General features: G+C 38.3%; 1 protein-coding gene across 2 annotated transcripts in view; it reads right to left on the minus strand.

Annotated features, from left to right (window-relative positions):
* Positions 1 to 857: 857 nt before the first annotated feature.
* The window catches only part of agla (amylo-alpha-1, 6-glucosidase, 4-alpha-glucanotransferase a), a 97,870-nt gene continuing 80,858 nt past the window's right edge, over positions 858 to 17,869 (minus strand). For both annotated transcript variants that reach the window (XM_060830569.1, XM_060830570.1), the window contains exons 27-34: positions 16,555 to 16,666; positions 16,328 to 16,463; positions 13,098 to 13,210; positions 7,014 to 7,225; positions 6,405 to 6,502; positions 6,060 to 6,147; positions 4,573 to 4,706; positions 858 to 2,385 (exon numbers count right to left, since the gene is read on the minus strand). In XM_060830569.1, coding sequence (XP_060686552.1) covers positions 2,268 to 2,385; positions 4,573 to 4,706; positions 6,060 to 6,147; positions 6,405 to 6,502; positions 7,014 to 7,225; positions 13,098 to 13,210; positions 16,328 to 16,463; positions 16,555 to 16,666 — 1,011 coding nt within the window. In that variant the 3' untranslated portion in view covers positions 858 to 2,267. The remainder of the gene's footprint in view (positions 2,386 to 4,572; positions 4,707 to 6,059; positions 6,148 to 6,404; positions 6,503 to 7,013; positions 7,226 to 13,097; positions 13,211 to 16,327; positions 16,464 to 16,554; positions 16,667 to 17,869) is intronic.

Raw genomic sequence — 17,869 nt, forward strand, 5'->3', positions numbered from 1 at the left:
CTAATTTAGAATATTGTGCACAGTTCTAGTCACCAGACTACAAAGGTGTTGTGAATGCTTTGGACAGGGTACAGAAATAGTTTACTTGGATGTTACCCAGCTATGAGAAGAGATAGTACAGACTTGGTTTGTTTTCACTTGAAGGCGAAGGATGAGGGGCATTCTGATACAAGTGTATAAAATTATGAGAGGCATGGATAGTCAGAATCTTTTTCCCCCAGAGTAGAAATGTCAATGATTGGGGGACATAGGTTTAAGGTTAAAGATTAAAGAGAGCAAGTTGAAAGGAGATAAGAGAGACAAGTTCTTTTTTTAAACCAGAGGGCGAGAAGTGTCTGGAATGTGCTGCTGGATAATGTGATGGAGGTGGATAGCTGAAAATGTGTTGCTGGTCAAAGCACAGCAGGCCAGGCAGCATCTCAGGAATACAGAATTCGACGTTTCGAGCATAAGCCCTTCATCAGGTGGATATAAAATTATGAGGCATCTTGACAGATATATGAATGGGCAGGGAAGAGGGATACAGACCATTAAGACAAATCTTTTAGTTGAGAAAGGCATCATGTGTTGGCGCAGTCTTGGTGGGCCGGAGGACCTGCTCCTGTGCTGTACTGTTCTTTGTTCTTGTTCTTAATCTTTACAAATATAGAACACCATTATAACCATTATTAGCTCATATGGAGCTAATGCCATGTATTCTCATTATCTTTTGCATTCAAAATGCAATAATCACCACTACCAATAGGTTGCAGATACTGAATGAAAGATATTTAATTTCAAAACTAAATCTAATGAAGCATAATGAAAAAATTTTTAAAATGTACAAATTAACAAACACACTGAAAATCACATTGTGAAAAAAACCATACAGGCACAAAACTTGTAGTCTGAATGAGTTTTTAATATTCGCTTATATCTGCAGACAATGTCATATGCTGTTCAGTTTCTAGCCAACCTTCCTCTCAATACAAAAAAAGGTGCAGAGAATCTTCCCAAATTATAGATAAAAAGTGGCACCATTTTCAAACAATTGTTTGGCTAATTTCTTCATTAATTGGAGGGTTTTACTGAATAATGTACATCATATGCTATACTTAGGAATGAAGACAGAAAAGTTGCTTGAGGTATTTGCACTGTGATCTTATCCTCCAAACAGTCAAACTGCCATTCTTTGCCTGGTCCAGTACAAGTACTTATTAATTCAAGAAGCAAACCGAGACTGTGCACACAGTAACATATTAACATACTTTAATATGTTACCTGGTTTTGACAACAGTACTTTAGATGGACAGCATGGAACATCTCTTCCGGCAGCTTTCAGAAACTGAAGATAACTCTGCTATCTCATTTGTTGACATTCTTGGAATTACTGAAATTAGCTACAGATAATCACAGACATTGGTGTGTTTTTTGATTTTCTACCTTAATTGGATACAAAAATACATGCATATATAGTATGGTTATGTACCTACAGTCTATCACGATCTCAATACAATGAGGTTAAGATGAACAGTACCATCAAAACATTGAATTTATCACACACCCAGTTGCCACTCGATTAAACACAAATATTAAAATTTAATAATCCAGTTCTACATGTGCAAATATCATGCAAGTCCTTATAACTCTCATTCTATTTGGCTTAAAATAAGCTTGAGTACAGTAGTATGCAAGATAATGCTTCTCTGGCACATTACCTTATTATTGCTAATCATTCAAAATATTTTTGAAAGTGCCTCAATATTGCTATGAAGTTCTAACTTTCCAATTAATTTGTAATGTTTAATTTATGTTGATGCATCTTGGCTGTTAAGCACAAAAACGGTGATAGCTACAATGAGGTTCAAATTGTGATTTGCACAGTGCATTCTTTTTAAGCCTTTATCAGCTTTTTAAACGTCAAACTCTAAATTCAGACTTTTACATTGTTGGATCGTAACATTTTTACAGCAAGTTTCAGATCAGTACAAACACTGCTAATAGCCAAACAAGAAGCAGATAAACTCACATCAGTTAATCTCACAGCCACATTACATCATGAATTTAAAACACTTATTTTATATTAATCACTTAAGAACAATAAAATATGAGATTGCATAAAACTTCATGTCACAATTGTCCTGTCTCATTGATGTGATCTAATGTTTTTAATTGGATCACAAAAACTGTACAGTTAAATGGCAAATGGTATTTAATACTATGGAGGGACACAAAAAGAACAACTTTCACTCATGTATTGCAATTGTCAAAAGCGAAGATACTACACTTCACAGCTCATACAGTACTTCTAGGATGGTAGCTAGTGACCAGGCTTGGGTTTCACAGCTAAATGGACAGTATGTCCCATTTTCATTTGTAAGCTCTGGAAGACCTTTCCAGGCAGATCTGCAAAATGGAAAAAGAAACAAAATAGTAAATATGAAGACAGTAACTATTAGTAACTGATACAATTTAATCTCATTTTTCATGAGAACAATATGGCTAACAATTATTTTAAGACTTTTAAGCAAAAGTATGCCTGAAATAGGTTGTATCTCATGGCAGCCTGCTAGGTTATCAATCTGTTGGCAAACTGTGATTACTGTATGAATTACAAGCATTCAAAAGAAAACTAAGAATAGACCATTATTGACATATGATAAGATCATAGCTGATCTAATTTTGACCTGAACTCTACGTTATTTGCATATCGATAAAGTTTCATCGCCTTGGTTATCAAAAATCTGCTTTTGCCTTTAAAGTACTTAAAGATTCTGAATCTATCGCCTTTTGAGAAAGAGAATTCCAGAAACTCAAAAACCTCAGAAGAAAATGCTTCCACATTTCATTCTTAAATGTGTGACTCCTTATTTTTAACCAATAACCCCTGTTTACTACATTCTCGAACAAGAGGAAATATCCTCTTAACATCCACCCCATTAAGTCCCCTCAGGATCTTGTACTTTTCAATTAAGTCACCTCTGACTCTTCTAAACCCCAGAAGATACAGGCCAAGCCTCCCTATCCTTTATTCATAAGACAAGCTGCTTATTCCAGGTATTAGTCGAGTAAACCTTCTGTGAACTGCTTCCAATGCATTAACATCCTTTCGTAAGTCTGTTATCAGTATTCCAGATGCTGTCTCACTGATGTCCTGTACAACTGAAGGTTAACATCCCTACTCTTACATTCAATTCTGCTCAAAATAAAACAGGACACAATAGTTTTCCCGATTACTTGTACCTGCATACTAACCTTCTGTGATTCATACACTAGGATATCTCCAACCTCTCATTATTTAGATAACATGCTTCTTTCTGCCAAAATGGACAATTTCACACTTTCCTACATTATATTTCATTCAACAGATCTTTGCCCATTCACTTAACTTTTCAAAAATGCTTTGTAGGCTTATATCCTCTTCATAACTCACTTTCCTACCTTCTTTGTGTCATCAGCAGATTTAGCTATCACACCATGCATCCCTTCATCCAAGCCATTTATATAAGTTGCAGAGTTCAAACTACACTGAGGCAGAACACTCGTGACATTCTGCCATCCTGAAAAAGACCCATTTATTCTCTATTTTCTGTTAGCCAACCAATCTTCTATCCATGTCAATATGATATCACCACTTTACCCAGCACTTTAATTTTCCACAACAATCTTTAAAATAGCACCTTATCAAATGCTGCATGAAAATCTAAATACAATATATCCACTGGTTCCTCTTTATCTATACACAAGTTACTTAAAGTTATTGAGGTCTACTTCAGAGAAAAATACCCTTCGACTTGTCAGCTGCATGATAAAAAAAAGCATCTAATTATTCTAATCCCATTTCTCAGCACTTGGCTCATTTTTAAAAAATGTTTTAGCATCACAAGTGTACATCTAAATACTTCTTAAATGCTACGAGCGTTTCTGTTGCTAAAACTGTTACAGGCAGTAAGTTCCAGATTCCCACTACACTCCAGGTGAAAAAAAATTCCTCACATCTCCTCTAAACCTCCTGCCTCTTACCTTAAAAGCTATGCCCTCTGGTCATTGTCCTTCCCACCAAGGACAACAGTTCATTCTTGTCTACCCTATCTATGACCCTCAATTTTATGCATCATGTTCCCCTCAGTTTCTTCTGCACCAAAGAAAACAATCCCAGTGTATCCAATCTCTCTACATACCTTTCAGCCCCCTAGGCCCACAAACCTAATTTTTGATGAAGGGCTTATACTTGAAACGTTGGTTCATCTGCTCTTCGGATGATGCCCGACTACTGTGCTTTTCCAGCACCACACTCTTCGACACATACCTAGAACTCTCTAGGTCAGGAAATAGCCCCTCTGCACCCTCTTCAGTGCTATCACATCTTTACTGTTATGAACTCTAGAACTGGGCATAACACTCTAGCTGTGACCCAACCATCTTTTTCTACACTTTCAGCATAACCACAACTTGAAACACAAGATACAAGTTAGATTACATGACTGTAATGATTTGATATACAGCTGGATGTTATAGAGTAATATTCTCAAGATAAAAGATTCTTTCAGGAAAGTTTGCATTATATAGCCATATTAAAAATTATTGACTTACTTTTCCAAGTAATCATAATGACGAGAAAGAACATTTTTCACGAAATATTGTGTATCTTCAGACAAATTCTTGTCGATCATTTTTGAAAATTGCAACTTTGCACGTAGGAAATAACCAAGAGGCCACAGCCATTCCTAGGAACAAAAATAAAACATATAATTTTGTTATAACACAACAAAAAGTGAGTTTTGAGAAGATTTGTAGCTCAGGTTGAGGTTTTGGATGTAGGTTTACCCGCTGAACTTGAAGGCTCATTTCCAGATGTTTCATCACCATACTACGTAACATCTTCAGTGGGCCTCAGGCGAAGCACTGCTGAAAATTCCTGCTTTCTCTTTATATGTTTGGGTTTCTTTGGGTTGGTGATGTCATTTCCTGTGATGAAGTCACTTCCTATTCCTTTTCTCATGGGATGGTAGATGGGGTCCAACTCGATGTGTTTGTTGATAGAGTTCCGGTTCCATGCTTCTAGGAATTCTCGTGTGTGTCTTTGTTTGGCTTGTCCTAGGATGGATGTGTTGTCCCAGTCAAAGTGGTGTCCTTCCTCATTTGTATGTAAGGATACTAGTTAGAGAGGGTCATGTCTTTTTGTGGCTAGTTGGAGTTCATGTATCCAGGTGGCTAGTTTTCTGCCTATTTGTCCAATGTAATGTTTGTTACAATCCTTGCACAGTATTTTGTAAATTAGTTTTGCTTGTTGTCTGTATAGGGTCTTTAAAGTTCATTAGCTGCTGTTTTAGTGTGCTGGTGGGCTTGTGGGCTACCATGATGCTAAGGGGTCTGAGTAGTTTGGCAGTCATTTCCGAGATGTCTTTGATGTAGGGGAGAGTGACTAGGGTTTCTGGACATGTTTTGTCAGCTTGTTTGGGTTTGTTGCTGAGAAATCAGCAGACTATGTTCATTGGGTACCCATTCTTTTTGAATACACGGTATAGGTGATTTTTGATAGGTGATATACAAAATACTGTACAAGAAGTGTAATAAACACTACAATGGACAAACAGGCAGAAACTAGCCACCAGGATACATGAACACCAACTAGCCACAAAAAGACATGAATCTCTCTCACTAGTATCCTTATGGATGAGGAAGGACACCATTTCGATTGCGACAACACATCCATCCTAGGACAAGTCAAACAAAGACATGCACGAGAATTCCTAGAAGCATGGCATTCCAACCAGAACTCTATCAGCAAACACACTGAGTTAGATCCCATTTACCAACCCCTGAGAAAAGGAACAGGAAGTGACTTCACCACAGGAAAGAACATCACCACAGGAAATGACATCACCAACCCAAAGAAACCCAAACATATAAAGAGAAAGCAGGAATTTTCAGCAGTGCTTCGCCTGAGGCCCACTGAAGATGTTACCTGGTAGGGTGACAAAATGTCTGGAAATGAACCTCCCAGCTCAGCGAGCAAACCTACATCCACAACAAAAAGCATTTTGCTGAAATTTATGAAACATTGTATGAATAATTACCGGTCCTTGGTGGTAGTTATAACCTCTTGATACATTGAAGTTGCCATTGTCGAAAGAGTTATCATATACACCACAGTAAACTTGGTCACTAGCCAGAAAGAAAAACAAATATTACAATCTCTATTAAGATACATTAGCAGGGGAGTCCAGACTGGGTAACCAAAGAAAATGGATAGCCATAAACAGACTACCAAAGAAACATCTCACCAATTCTGTACTTTGTCATGTTTTTACAAAAAGACTGTATCTCAATGTGATTAGTATACATTTCAGCAATTGTTTGTTTTCATTAACAATATTCATTCTACTCAAAATGGGACTAATTTTAGCAACAATTTTACTCACTCTGGATCTAATGTTTTCAATCCCAGGGGTCCAAGCAGCTTCTCCTCTACAACAGTTAAAGCTTTCCATGCTTTTTCTGGGTTAAAAAGCTCAGGGGCCTGAAAATGAATGAAGTTGATTTTATTGCAGTAATTAAAGCTTCATTTAAGCATTCATATCATTTTACATATATCAAAAGGTGAGAGGCAAGAGATCTCACAACTGATTGGAACAGCAATATCAATGGCACGAAACTCAGAATTTTGCACCAACATCATAAATGATGACAGATCAACCACTAAACATTGGTAATTCGCATATTAAGCCAATTTGTACCAAGATTTAAAATATGGCATGAATACAGAAAAAAAGTGCTACAAATCCTCTGCAGATCTGGCACCAACTGTAGGGAGGGAAACATAAGCACACTGATTTTAAATGTTAATTCTCAGTTTCTCTCATCACATACATTGCCTGACCTGCAGAACATATTCAGTATTTTCTGCACATATTTCAGATTTACAGAATCAGCAGCATTTTAAATTGCGACATCTTTACTGACAAGTTTTTTTTTAAAAGAAGTGTTGCGCAAGAGCAATAACATTTATTCTGTGAAATCCAATCACTTACCACAACCATAGCTATAGGAAAGTTTGGTCTTAGTTGATAGTCACACCATGGACTGGAAGCACCAAAGCTGTCTTTATAAATGTGCCTTTTGTGGACTAAGTTGGGAAACTTTTCATTGGGATCATCTGGATCTTCAGAAACATAGAAATTCTTTTCAAAGTTCTCCATTATTTTCTCATTCCACTCCTCATACGTTATAAATATTTCTTTTCCTGCATAGTATAATAAGTATTTCACGACATCATTTTGCAGGCTTGGAAAATAAACTTACAAACTTATTTTGCAATTCATGTAATTTAATGAAGCATGTATCACACAAGTAAATTTCCAGCCATAACTGACACTTGGCTGGATAAGTGCAGCCCAAACAACACTCAAGGAGCCTGACACCTTGTAGAACAAAGAAGCCATCTTTATTGACCTCACATCCATTTATTCCCCATACTATCAATACCCAGTGTGTATTATTTACAAGATGCACTTGGGGGGGGGGGGGGGGGGGGGGGGGGCATGGTGGCTCTGTGGTTAGCACTGCTGCCTCACAACACCAGGGTCCCAGATTCAATTCCAGCCTCGGGCGACTGTCTGTGTGGAGTTTGCATATTCTCCCCAAGGGTTTCCTCCGGGTGCTCCGGTTTCCTCCCACAGTCCAAAGATGTGCAGATTAGGTGAATTGGTCATGTTAAATTGCCCATAGCGTTAGGTGCAGTAGTCAGAGGGAAATGGGACTGGATGGGTTACTCTTCGAAGGGCCTGTTTCCACACTATAAGTAATTGAATGTAAATAATCATGGCTTCTCAGAGAGCACCTTCCAAACCCACAACCATGTCCACCTAGAAGGACAAGGGCAACAGATCCATCTTAACTTGGAAATTTATTGCCATTCCTTCAGTGTCATTAGGTCAAAGTCCAGGAACTCTCCAATAGTATTGTGGGTTTACCTACTACAAATGGACTGCAGTAATTAAAGAAGGCAGCTCGCCTACCACCTTCTCAAGTGTAATAAATGCTGGGCCAGCCAGTATCTCATGAGTGAACTTTAAAAAATTACTCATAAATGATAGATATGAGTGAAATGCAACTATTAGACAGACAGCTATGTGCTAGTGCATTCTTTTGATAACTGGATTTGAATAAAATGGGCTGTTACAATTTTCAATTCTGCCACTTGAGGCAAAAACAATGGTGTAGATTTCAAAAGAACACAATAGAAAGATTCTTAATAGGTGGAGGATTCACTACACCAAATTACTCCTCAGGAGCAGAAAATTATCCCAATTGATGTAAACTTGAACTGTTAAATCAATTTTGCATCTTTATAGAAACTAGGATTGTATCACTGGTAGCAAAGGTTCAGAGCTATTGAAGAGAACTGGGAGGAAATAGAGGAAGAAAATATTTCTGTTTGAGAAGTCTTGAACCAAGGTACATTTCATAAAAATTAGATACGGATCTTTTAAGAGTGAAGCTAAAAAAAACGTCTAGGAACAGGACTACTGAAGTCTGAAACTTGCTTCTGCAAAAAGGAGGTAGTCAATTGTTAAATTTAAAACAGATTGATAGATTTTTGTTCATCATTTTAAGGGGTAATGGGACAAAGTAGGATATGGTATTGTGTCAAAATCGTCAGAAATGAAGACATTCTTTTCAAAGTGCTCCATTGTCTTTCTATTCCACGTCTCAAATGTTATAAATATTTCTTTTCTTGTATAGTGTAATATTTATTTCACTACGCCATTTGTTAAAATCAGGTACAATTCAGCTGGATGATGGAATAGGCTCAAGGGGCTAAACAATCCACTTCTGTTCCTGTGCATTGAAACTCAGCCATTAATGGGATTGGAAAAGGATAAAAAGTGAATATTGGAGGAATGGAATGTTTGGTAAAATACAAGGTGAGAGCAGAAAGTGTTAGTATGGGGCAAAGTTATAGAAGGATGCAAAGACAAAGTTGAGAATTTTAAATTTGAGAACAGGAACATGTAGCTGATATTCGTCAGCAAAGATGAGCAGAATTCATTGTGTGGCAGATTACATCGGCAGAGAATGAGACAGGTTGCAGGTCATGAAGAGTGCTTGACAGAAGGCCATAAAGGAGAAATTCAGTCATCAAACTTGGAGATGACAAGGTCAGAGATGAAGATTTCAGCAGCAAAAGGGTAGATGCAGGAGAAAGGCTTGGGAAATAAACCACAGATTTCAACAAGACGCCAAGGATTACAAATTGACTCAGCAGAGGAAAACAAAACAGTAACAAAAGAACAATAATTTCAGTGGGGGCTGAAGACAGAGTAAATAAATGTGAAGTTGGTTAGGTGACAGCTAGAGCATTGTGTGCCGTTATGAAATCCACATTCCAGGAGGAATGTGACTGCACTGGAGAGAAAGCAGAAGAGATTAACCAGAATGCTGCCTGGGCTGGGGAGTTTTAGTTCTGAAGAGAAATTGGATAAACTGATGTTGTCTTCCTTGGAACAGAGGAATCTAGGGGTGGGTTGGGGGAGGGCACATGATTTGATGGAGGCGCATAGACAGAGTAAACAGGAAATAAATCTCTCCCCATGATGGAAGATCAATGGCTGGAGCATAAATTTAAGATCAGGGATGGAAGGTTTTTCAGGGGGATGTGAGGGAAAATGTTTTCACGTGGAGGGTGCTTGGAATCTGGAACTTGCTGCATGTAACGGTGGTAGAGGCAGAAGCCTTCATACCATTTTAGTAGTACTTATATGTACACTTGCCATACCAAGGCTGGAACATAGGATTTGAATAGTCAGGTGGTTGTTTTTGACCAACACAGAAGGGTCGAAGGGTATTTTTTTCAGTGCTGTAGACCTCTATGACTATGTTATGTATTGAGGCGTTAATCATTTACAATTTAAGATGTTATCCTATTCACCTTTATCCTGATAAGAGGACTTTGAGGCTAAATAATAGACATCAACAATATCTGCCCTCCTCTAATTCTGGCTTCTTGAGCATTACAGATTTAAATCACTCCACCATCCATGGCTGTGTGCCATTAGTTGCCTGAGGCCCAAGCTCCAGAATACTTTGCCTACATCTTCCTTCTTGACTTCTCTTTCCTCCTTTACCAGATTCTAAAACATTCCAGCTGCTTCAGCAACAATCCTCCCTCCATCACAAATTCAGAAGTCAGGATTGTCACCAATGATTACACAATGTTCAGCACCATTCGTGGCTCCTCAGATAGTGAAGCACTCCATCACCAAATGCCAATGGACATGGCCAATATCCAGGTTTGGGCTGACAAGTGGCAAGTAACATTCGTGTCACACAAATGCCAGAGTCTGACAATCTAACCACTGCCCCTTGACATTCAATGGTGTTACCATCACAGAATCCCCACAATCTACATCCTGGGTTACCACTAACAAAAAACTCAATTGGACTCATGATATAAATACACAGTCTCTACAAGAGTAGGTCTCAGGCTAACTCCCTGAAGCCAGTCCACCATTTACAAAGCACGAGCCAGAAGTATGATGGAATACTCCCCACTTGCCTGGATGGGTGCAGATCCAACAACACTGAAGAAACTAACACCATCTAGAACAAAGCAGCTTGCTTGATCAGCTGCCACATTCACAAGTATCCACCTCTGATGTTCAGTAGAAGCAGTGTGTATCATCTACAAGATGCACTGCAGAAATTCAAAGATCCTTATACAGCACCTTCCAAATCCATGATCATTTCCATTCAAAAGGACAGGTTCCCAGAAATATGGGAACACCACCAGCTGCAAGTTACCCTCCAAATCACTCACCATCCTGACTTGGAAATATATTACCATTCCTTCAGTCTGGCTGGGTCAAAATCCTGAAATTCCCTCCCTAATGGGCTTATCTACAACAAGGACTGCAGCAGTTCAAAAGGCAGCTTACCACCACTTTCAAGGGCAATTCGGCACAGACAAATGCTGGCTAGCCAGTAGTGCAAACATCCAAGTGATTAATGAAAGAAAATTGACCTTTCTTTGGTCACCTGACCCAATGTCTTCTTATGTATCTTGGTACCTTACAGGTAGTTCTCCTATAACACCATAGTTGCATTCCAATGAGACTTCGCTTAATTGGAAATTGCTTAATAGAAATAATGGGGCCTACGGGAAAAGTGGGGTTAAGGGCAGGCCATCAAAAAATATCACTCACAATCGCTCAAAAATCACCCAAATGTGCAGCACAGCCCGAATGAAGACTGAAATAATATTTATTAATGAAACAAAAGTAAATTTAACACAATACATTTAAAGAAATGTAAGAAAGCTGTTCTCTGTACAGTACCTCTCACAGAAAGCTGCTCTGTTGGCAGCTGACATCACCACCATTGTGCATGCGTAGGATGGTGTAGAAACTGGCATATGCGCAGAATGCCATGGAGATTTTGGAGTAGACATCAACACATGTGGATAATGAAGCACACAAATTGATCCCTGCTGGAATTGCGTTTTTGCCAACAGAGGCAAGCGTTCTCAAAAGTATGGTTCCCTAATTCTTCAACAATGTTATAGCTAAATCGTGCTGCCAAAACACATGTTATCCTAGAACTATCTGTATTTTGTTTTATAATGTTCCGGTGAAGCAGTTTGTAATGGTTAAGTGTTAAAGCTGCGATATAAGTATGTAGGTCAAAGCATCAAAGCTGGTAAGCATAAGATCTTCAGCATTGTTGACGAGAAAGCAGTATAAAATCAGGGAAGATATACCAAACTAGTAGACTGAAATTAGTAAACGATATAGAGCAAATGGTGAGATTCCAGCTGGAGAACAGAGAAAATCCGCATTCAATACTTTCGAAGGTCTTGGAGATAATATGATCAAGATTTTCTAGAACAGTATCAACGCTGAAGGAGTTCAGCAATGTGGAAATACTAGAGAAGCTGGGATTGTCCTTCTTAAAGCAGAAAAGGCTAAAAAGGAGTACTAAATAGTCAAAACCATGAATAGTTTTGATGAAGTAAATAAGATGAACTGTTACTAGCGGTGGAAGGGTTGGAAACCAGAGACAGTTTTGCTACTGAGAAAAACTTACACATTTTGTCAAAGGTATCCATCTTGTACCCATGGCAATTTTCAAGAATACCAAATGAACCAGCTCGTAGCTGTGACCTATTTTATTGACTTAAGAGTTTCAGCTAAGTTTGGAGTTTAAACTCAATAAAATAGATGACAGCCACTGGTATACTTTGTTAGGACAATGCCCTGACAAGAGTTTAAATATTGAACACGGCAAATTTACAAAACCCTGCAGTTAACGATCAATCATCAATAACTGGTATATTCCCCATCGCAATGCCTCTATTAGCACCTACCGCTCATACAGAATAATGTTAGCTTCTCCCTTAAATCGGTATTCCTGCAAATTTTCCTTATGAATGCAAGACAAAAAGCTTTGAGAAATGTGGCTTTTTCTAGTAGCATTCAAATCCCATACTACCAAGCGACAATTTATAGACAATTCATGATGATACATTTTCACTAATTGGACACCAATTTTTTTTTTACAAATGGTGACAAGACTGCCATGTTCTAGAATGCACTGCCTGCAACGTTATAGTTTCAATATCAACAATTGTCCTATAGTTAGAGAGAGAATTGCATAAGAAACATTTATAGGCTGAGGGAAAAGAGGAGGAAAGTGAAAATAAATGGATATTGCAACCAAAGAACTGACACAAGGATGATAGGTCAAATATCTCAATGTTGTGATTTTTAAAACATTGTCCAGAATAATAATCAATATCAGAAAGATTACAACATAAAACATTCAAGGTCAGGGACCAATAGTAATGTGTTGCAAACACTTGAGGATAGAAAATAAATCTATTTTAGGAACTGAACAAAATCCATAGGAATAAAACACACAACTGTTGCATTTAATCCCTTAAGTACATTCCACCCTTCTATTAGATCATGATCGATTTGTAACTCAACTCCATTTACCAGCTCCTTTAACTGAAATCGCTTGATATTATTTTGCTCATAAAAACAATTCAATTCTTGAAAATATTAAAGTCGTCTGACTGAATCATGGCAACTATGTATAGAAATTAACTTTCTCACCATCTTTATATGCCTTCACTCCATTGTAAGGGAACAGGGATTTTTTATTCAGTTCCATCAACCAGCGAACAGTTGATTTACTGAGGCCAACTATTTCAACAGCAGATCCATCTCTGCGAAGTAAAAACATTTCAGCTGGTCAGTTTATGGAATCAGATATTTCCCAGAAAGATAGAGTGTTGGAGAAAACATAAAACTTGCATTTATATAGTGGCACTAATGTTTGAAAAATATCTCTTTCAAAGGCTCCAGAAATAAAGGAGGGGGTTTGGGAAGGATAATTTAAAGTATTGCTAAAGAGGTGGGTCTTAAGGACGATCTTAAAAAGGAGCAAAGAAAGTTGGAGAAAAAGGGAGGTTTCAGAATAAATTCCAGAGTGTGGGGCTTCAGTGGTTGATAATACAGCTGGATAAGAAATGAGAGCAGGTTGACTACATATGAGGCCATAGTCAATTGAGGAGTGTTTGATGAGGGATGGGCTGTGGAAATTCCTGTTTTTATCTCCTTAATAATTTCCTTTCAAAATAAATTAGGATGACCTCTTTGGGAATGTAAGTTTTATTGTCCATCCTTAGTTATCCTACCATTAGAGATATTTGTATACTATAGGGGTACAAACAAGGATAGAGCAGACCGGGTGTTATGTCAGATACCCTTCCCAAAAAGGAATTGTGAAATCCAACTAAGTTAATGACATTTGGCAGCTTTTATCAACACATTTGTTTTTGGTGCTAGTTCATTTGTATTTGCCTTGGACAGCATTTTTTTGTGTACATTTAAAGAATAATTCCACAAGTCTGTGCTGTTGGCAGGGGTCTTGCTTAATACAGTAAATTCACCAAGAGGCATGGAAGAACATGAGTGCCAAGGACAATCTATGGCAATTATTGAGAGAGTTGGCATGAACAGTCTAGGGCAAATGGTGGCTTGTGGCTTGTATGGGTTGGCACGAGTTGCCACTGATTTGGCACAGGGCTTTAAAGGGGCAGAAAGGGAGGGGTAACAGAAACAGACGATAGGAGCAGGACTAGGCCATTCGATCCAGATTCTACCTCACCATTCAATATGATCAATGCTGATCATTGAGCTCAATATCATAATTCTGCTCGCTATCCCATATCCCTTTGATCCCTTTGGTCCATACGAGCCATGGATACCTCCTTCCTGAAAACACAATGTTTTGGCCTTAATTATATTCTGTGGTAGCCAATTCCACAGGCTCACCACACTCTGGGTGAAGAAATATTTCTTCAACTCAAGTTCTAAATGTTTTACCCCTTACCCTTCAACTATGACCCCTAGTTATGGACTCAGCCACCATCAGGAACATCCTTTTTGCATCTAATCTGTCTAGTCCTGTTAGAATTTTTACAAGACGTCTCCCTCATTCTTCTAAACTCAAGTGAATACAATCCTAATCAATTCAATTCCTCCTCATAGATCAGTCCTGCCGTCCCAAGAATTAATTTGGTAAACCTTCACTGCACTTTCTCTATAGCAAGAGTATCCATCGGCAGATTAGGATACCAAAACTGCACTCAATATTCCAGGTATGGTCTCACCAATGTCCTGTATAATTGCAGCAAGATGTCCAAATTCCTGCACTCAAATCCTCTCATGAGGAAGCCAACATACAGTTTGCCTTCTTTACTGCCTGCTCCACCTGTATCCTTACTTTCAGCAACTCATGCACATGGACACTCAGGTCTTATTGAACATTCCCCTCTCTCAAATTACAGCTAAATAATAATCTGCCTTCCTACTTTTGCTACCAAAGTAAAGTAGATAAGAGGAATGTTGTCGGGGGAGCAAAATTTGCAGGCGAGTGCTGATTTTTGTTCTATACTTTTCTTCACAGCTTTGACAGAATGGATTTCAGTGTTCCATGCTGCATCTCGCAATGTTTAAACTTAGTTTCACCCATCCCCATCCACAGTGAGATCTGATGTTTCTCCTGAGTCATATTTGTGGAACCTCTGGGTATGCATTCTTGACCATGCACTGCTATTTGAGGTTAATGTCTCCAGATTTCCCAATGTTAAACTGTAGGATAACTGTCAGGCATCCAGTTCAGGTTGTCTGGAATCCAAAAGTACAGGATTGTTTCATGGAGATAGAGAGGCAGAGCTGAATGTCATCTGCTTACTGGAGGAATCTGGCACTGATTTTGAACAATGTCAAGTACTATCATGGAAATGAAAATTAGTAAGGATAGCTCCTTAGATGTCTCCAGAGATAATGGCATGGGGCTGTGAGGTCAAGCTATTACAGAAAACCTTTCCTGATCTACAGTGTAAGAGTAAAACTAGGCAAGGCAGTGTTCCTATTATGGCTACATAGGGGAGGTATTGAAGGTGTTAGTGTTTTCCACTGTGTCATAGGCTACAGACAACTCAAGGATGAGAAAGTGAGAGTCTATCAGAGTCACATTGCATCTCATTTGTGGCTTTGGTTACGACTATTTTGTTGCAAAACCTGATTTGAGTGATTCAAATAATACGAAGTGACAGGAAAGGTGGGAGAAATTCGGAGGTGATAACATCAAAGGCATAAATTTAAGAGATGTCACAGACTTTGATGACAAGGGGGAGGTTAGAGAAGCTACAGTTTTTGAGAAGAGGAATAATGTTCAAATTGTTTGATAAATGAATAATGGTGAGAAAGGTGAAGCAATACGTAAGAGGAAACTGTTTGCAGTACCAGATAACAGGGCCTGGGACAGATGCTAACAGGCCAGGAGGTTAGTGGTAAGTAGGGTTGAGAGAGTAGAGAATGGGTCTTAGGGAGAAGGCAAGCTTGGTGAGGGTCTCTGGAGAAATAGGAGTGGAACAAAAACAAAATGCACCACATATATGTTCTCTTCTTCATAATACTTGCTATCAAGTATCCATCCTAAGATGTTTACCGATTGTAACCTCTCTAACCCAAGGAAATTAAGCAATTTGAGGATCATCTAAGTTAACTTTCCCCCCATTTCAGACTGACCCTTGACTAGTAATAGCTACAAGGACAATTTTGTCACTTTTGCTCTAACTACTGTGCAGAAGTTTTTAAAGATCAAGTAAGAATTAAGAAATACAAAGATTAAATTAATTTCTATAAATTTTTACAATATTGTTTCAGTAGTTTCACAAAACTGCAGAAAACAAAATACACAATTTATTCTTTTAAAAAAACTGGTCCTCGATTTGAAGTTGAGATCTTTAATCTCATTTTACTAAGACTTTTACCTTGGTGTAGCTGGAATTCCTTTGTTTTGAGCTATTTCACTCTCCCCCATTTTGTCCATCCAGGTTCCACAATTGTATCGCTGCCCTCCAAAGACAAACCCTGTTTCTTGGTTCACTCCTATAGCTACATTGAAACCTTCAAGGGAAGTAAATCAATATATTACATGTAATGTCTCAAATTATTTGCAATACAGTATGTGCAAGAATTGGAAATATAGCAAAAATACCTTCATCTTTCATGTGTGAATCCATGTGAGGTCCAGCATTTCTTTCTCTGAACTGTACACCTTCCATATGACGCTGCATGACCTCTTGAATGACATCATACAGTGGCTGTTCCTGGTTTGAAGGATATCCCAAAACGCATTAATTGAAATATGGACAAGTTCTTTTCTCTTTTTAAAAACTATTAGTTTAGATTATTATTCTTTTGTTATTTCTAGTTAAACTTTTACTCCTGACTCTGGTTTAAACAAATACCCATCAAAATATAAGTGGCCTAGTTCTGTGGCAGTGGCAAATAAACAGTATTAAAAACACAAAAACATAGAAAACAGGACTAGAAAGGCCATTCAACCCCTTGAGCCTGATTCATCATTCAACATGGTAATGGCTCATCAATGAGTAAATATCTTAATCCTGCCTTCTCCCCAAATCCCTTGATCCTATGAGCCAGAAAATCTATATTCTTGAAAACACAATGTTTTGACCTCAACCGCTTTCTGTGGCAGTGCATTCCATAGGCTCACCATTCTCTGGGTGAAGAAATTTCTCCTTAGCTTGGTCTTAAAAGTTTAAGGATAAGAAATAAACTTATGATTCCTGGTTCTGGATTCTACCACCATCAGAAGCATCCTTTCTGCATCAACCCTGTCCAGTCCTGTTAGAATTTTATAGGTTTCTATGAGATTTCCCCACATCCTTCTAAAGTCCAGTGAATACAATCCCTATCAACTCAATCTCTCCTCAACTATCAGTTCTGCCATTCCAAGACTCAAATTGGTAAACCTTAGCTGTTGTTCCTCTATAGCAAGAGCATCCTTCCTCAGATTAGGAGACCAAAACTGCACACAATAGTATCTCACAAAGATCCTGTATAATTGCAGCAGGACAGCCTTGTCCCTCTCCTCAAATCAGGTCTCTATGAAGGCCAACATAATGTGCCTTCTTTACTGTCTATTACACCCATGCATTTATTTTCAGCAACTGGTGCACAAGGACACGCATGTCTCTTTGAATATTGTCACCTCTCAATTTACAGCCAAATAATAATCTGTCTTCCTATTTGTACTACCAAAGTGATAACCTCACATTTATTCACATTATACTATGCAGAAGCTAATGATTTTCTCTCCCACTGATTTATCCTTCTTCCATCACAACTACTAAATGGATTTAGCTCATCTGCCATGCTTTTGTGCATCCACTCAGACTGTCCAAACTACACTGCAACATTTCTGCATCCTCCTTACAACTCAGCCTTCCACCCAGCTTTGTATCATCTGCAAGTTTTGAGAAATTACATTTAATTCCCTCATCTAA

The sequence above is a fragment of the Hemiscyllium ocellatum genome, chromosome 9 (assembly GCF_020745735.1).
Source record: "Hemiscyllium ocellatum isolate sHemOce1 chromosome 9, sHemOce1.pat.X.cur, whole genome shotgun sequence".
NCBI lineage: Eukaryota > Metazoa > Chordata > Chondrichthyes > Orectolobiformes > Hemiscylliidae > Hemiscyllium > Hemiscyllium ocellatum.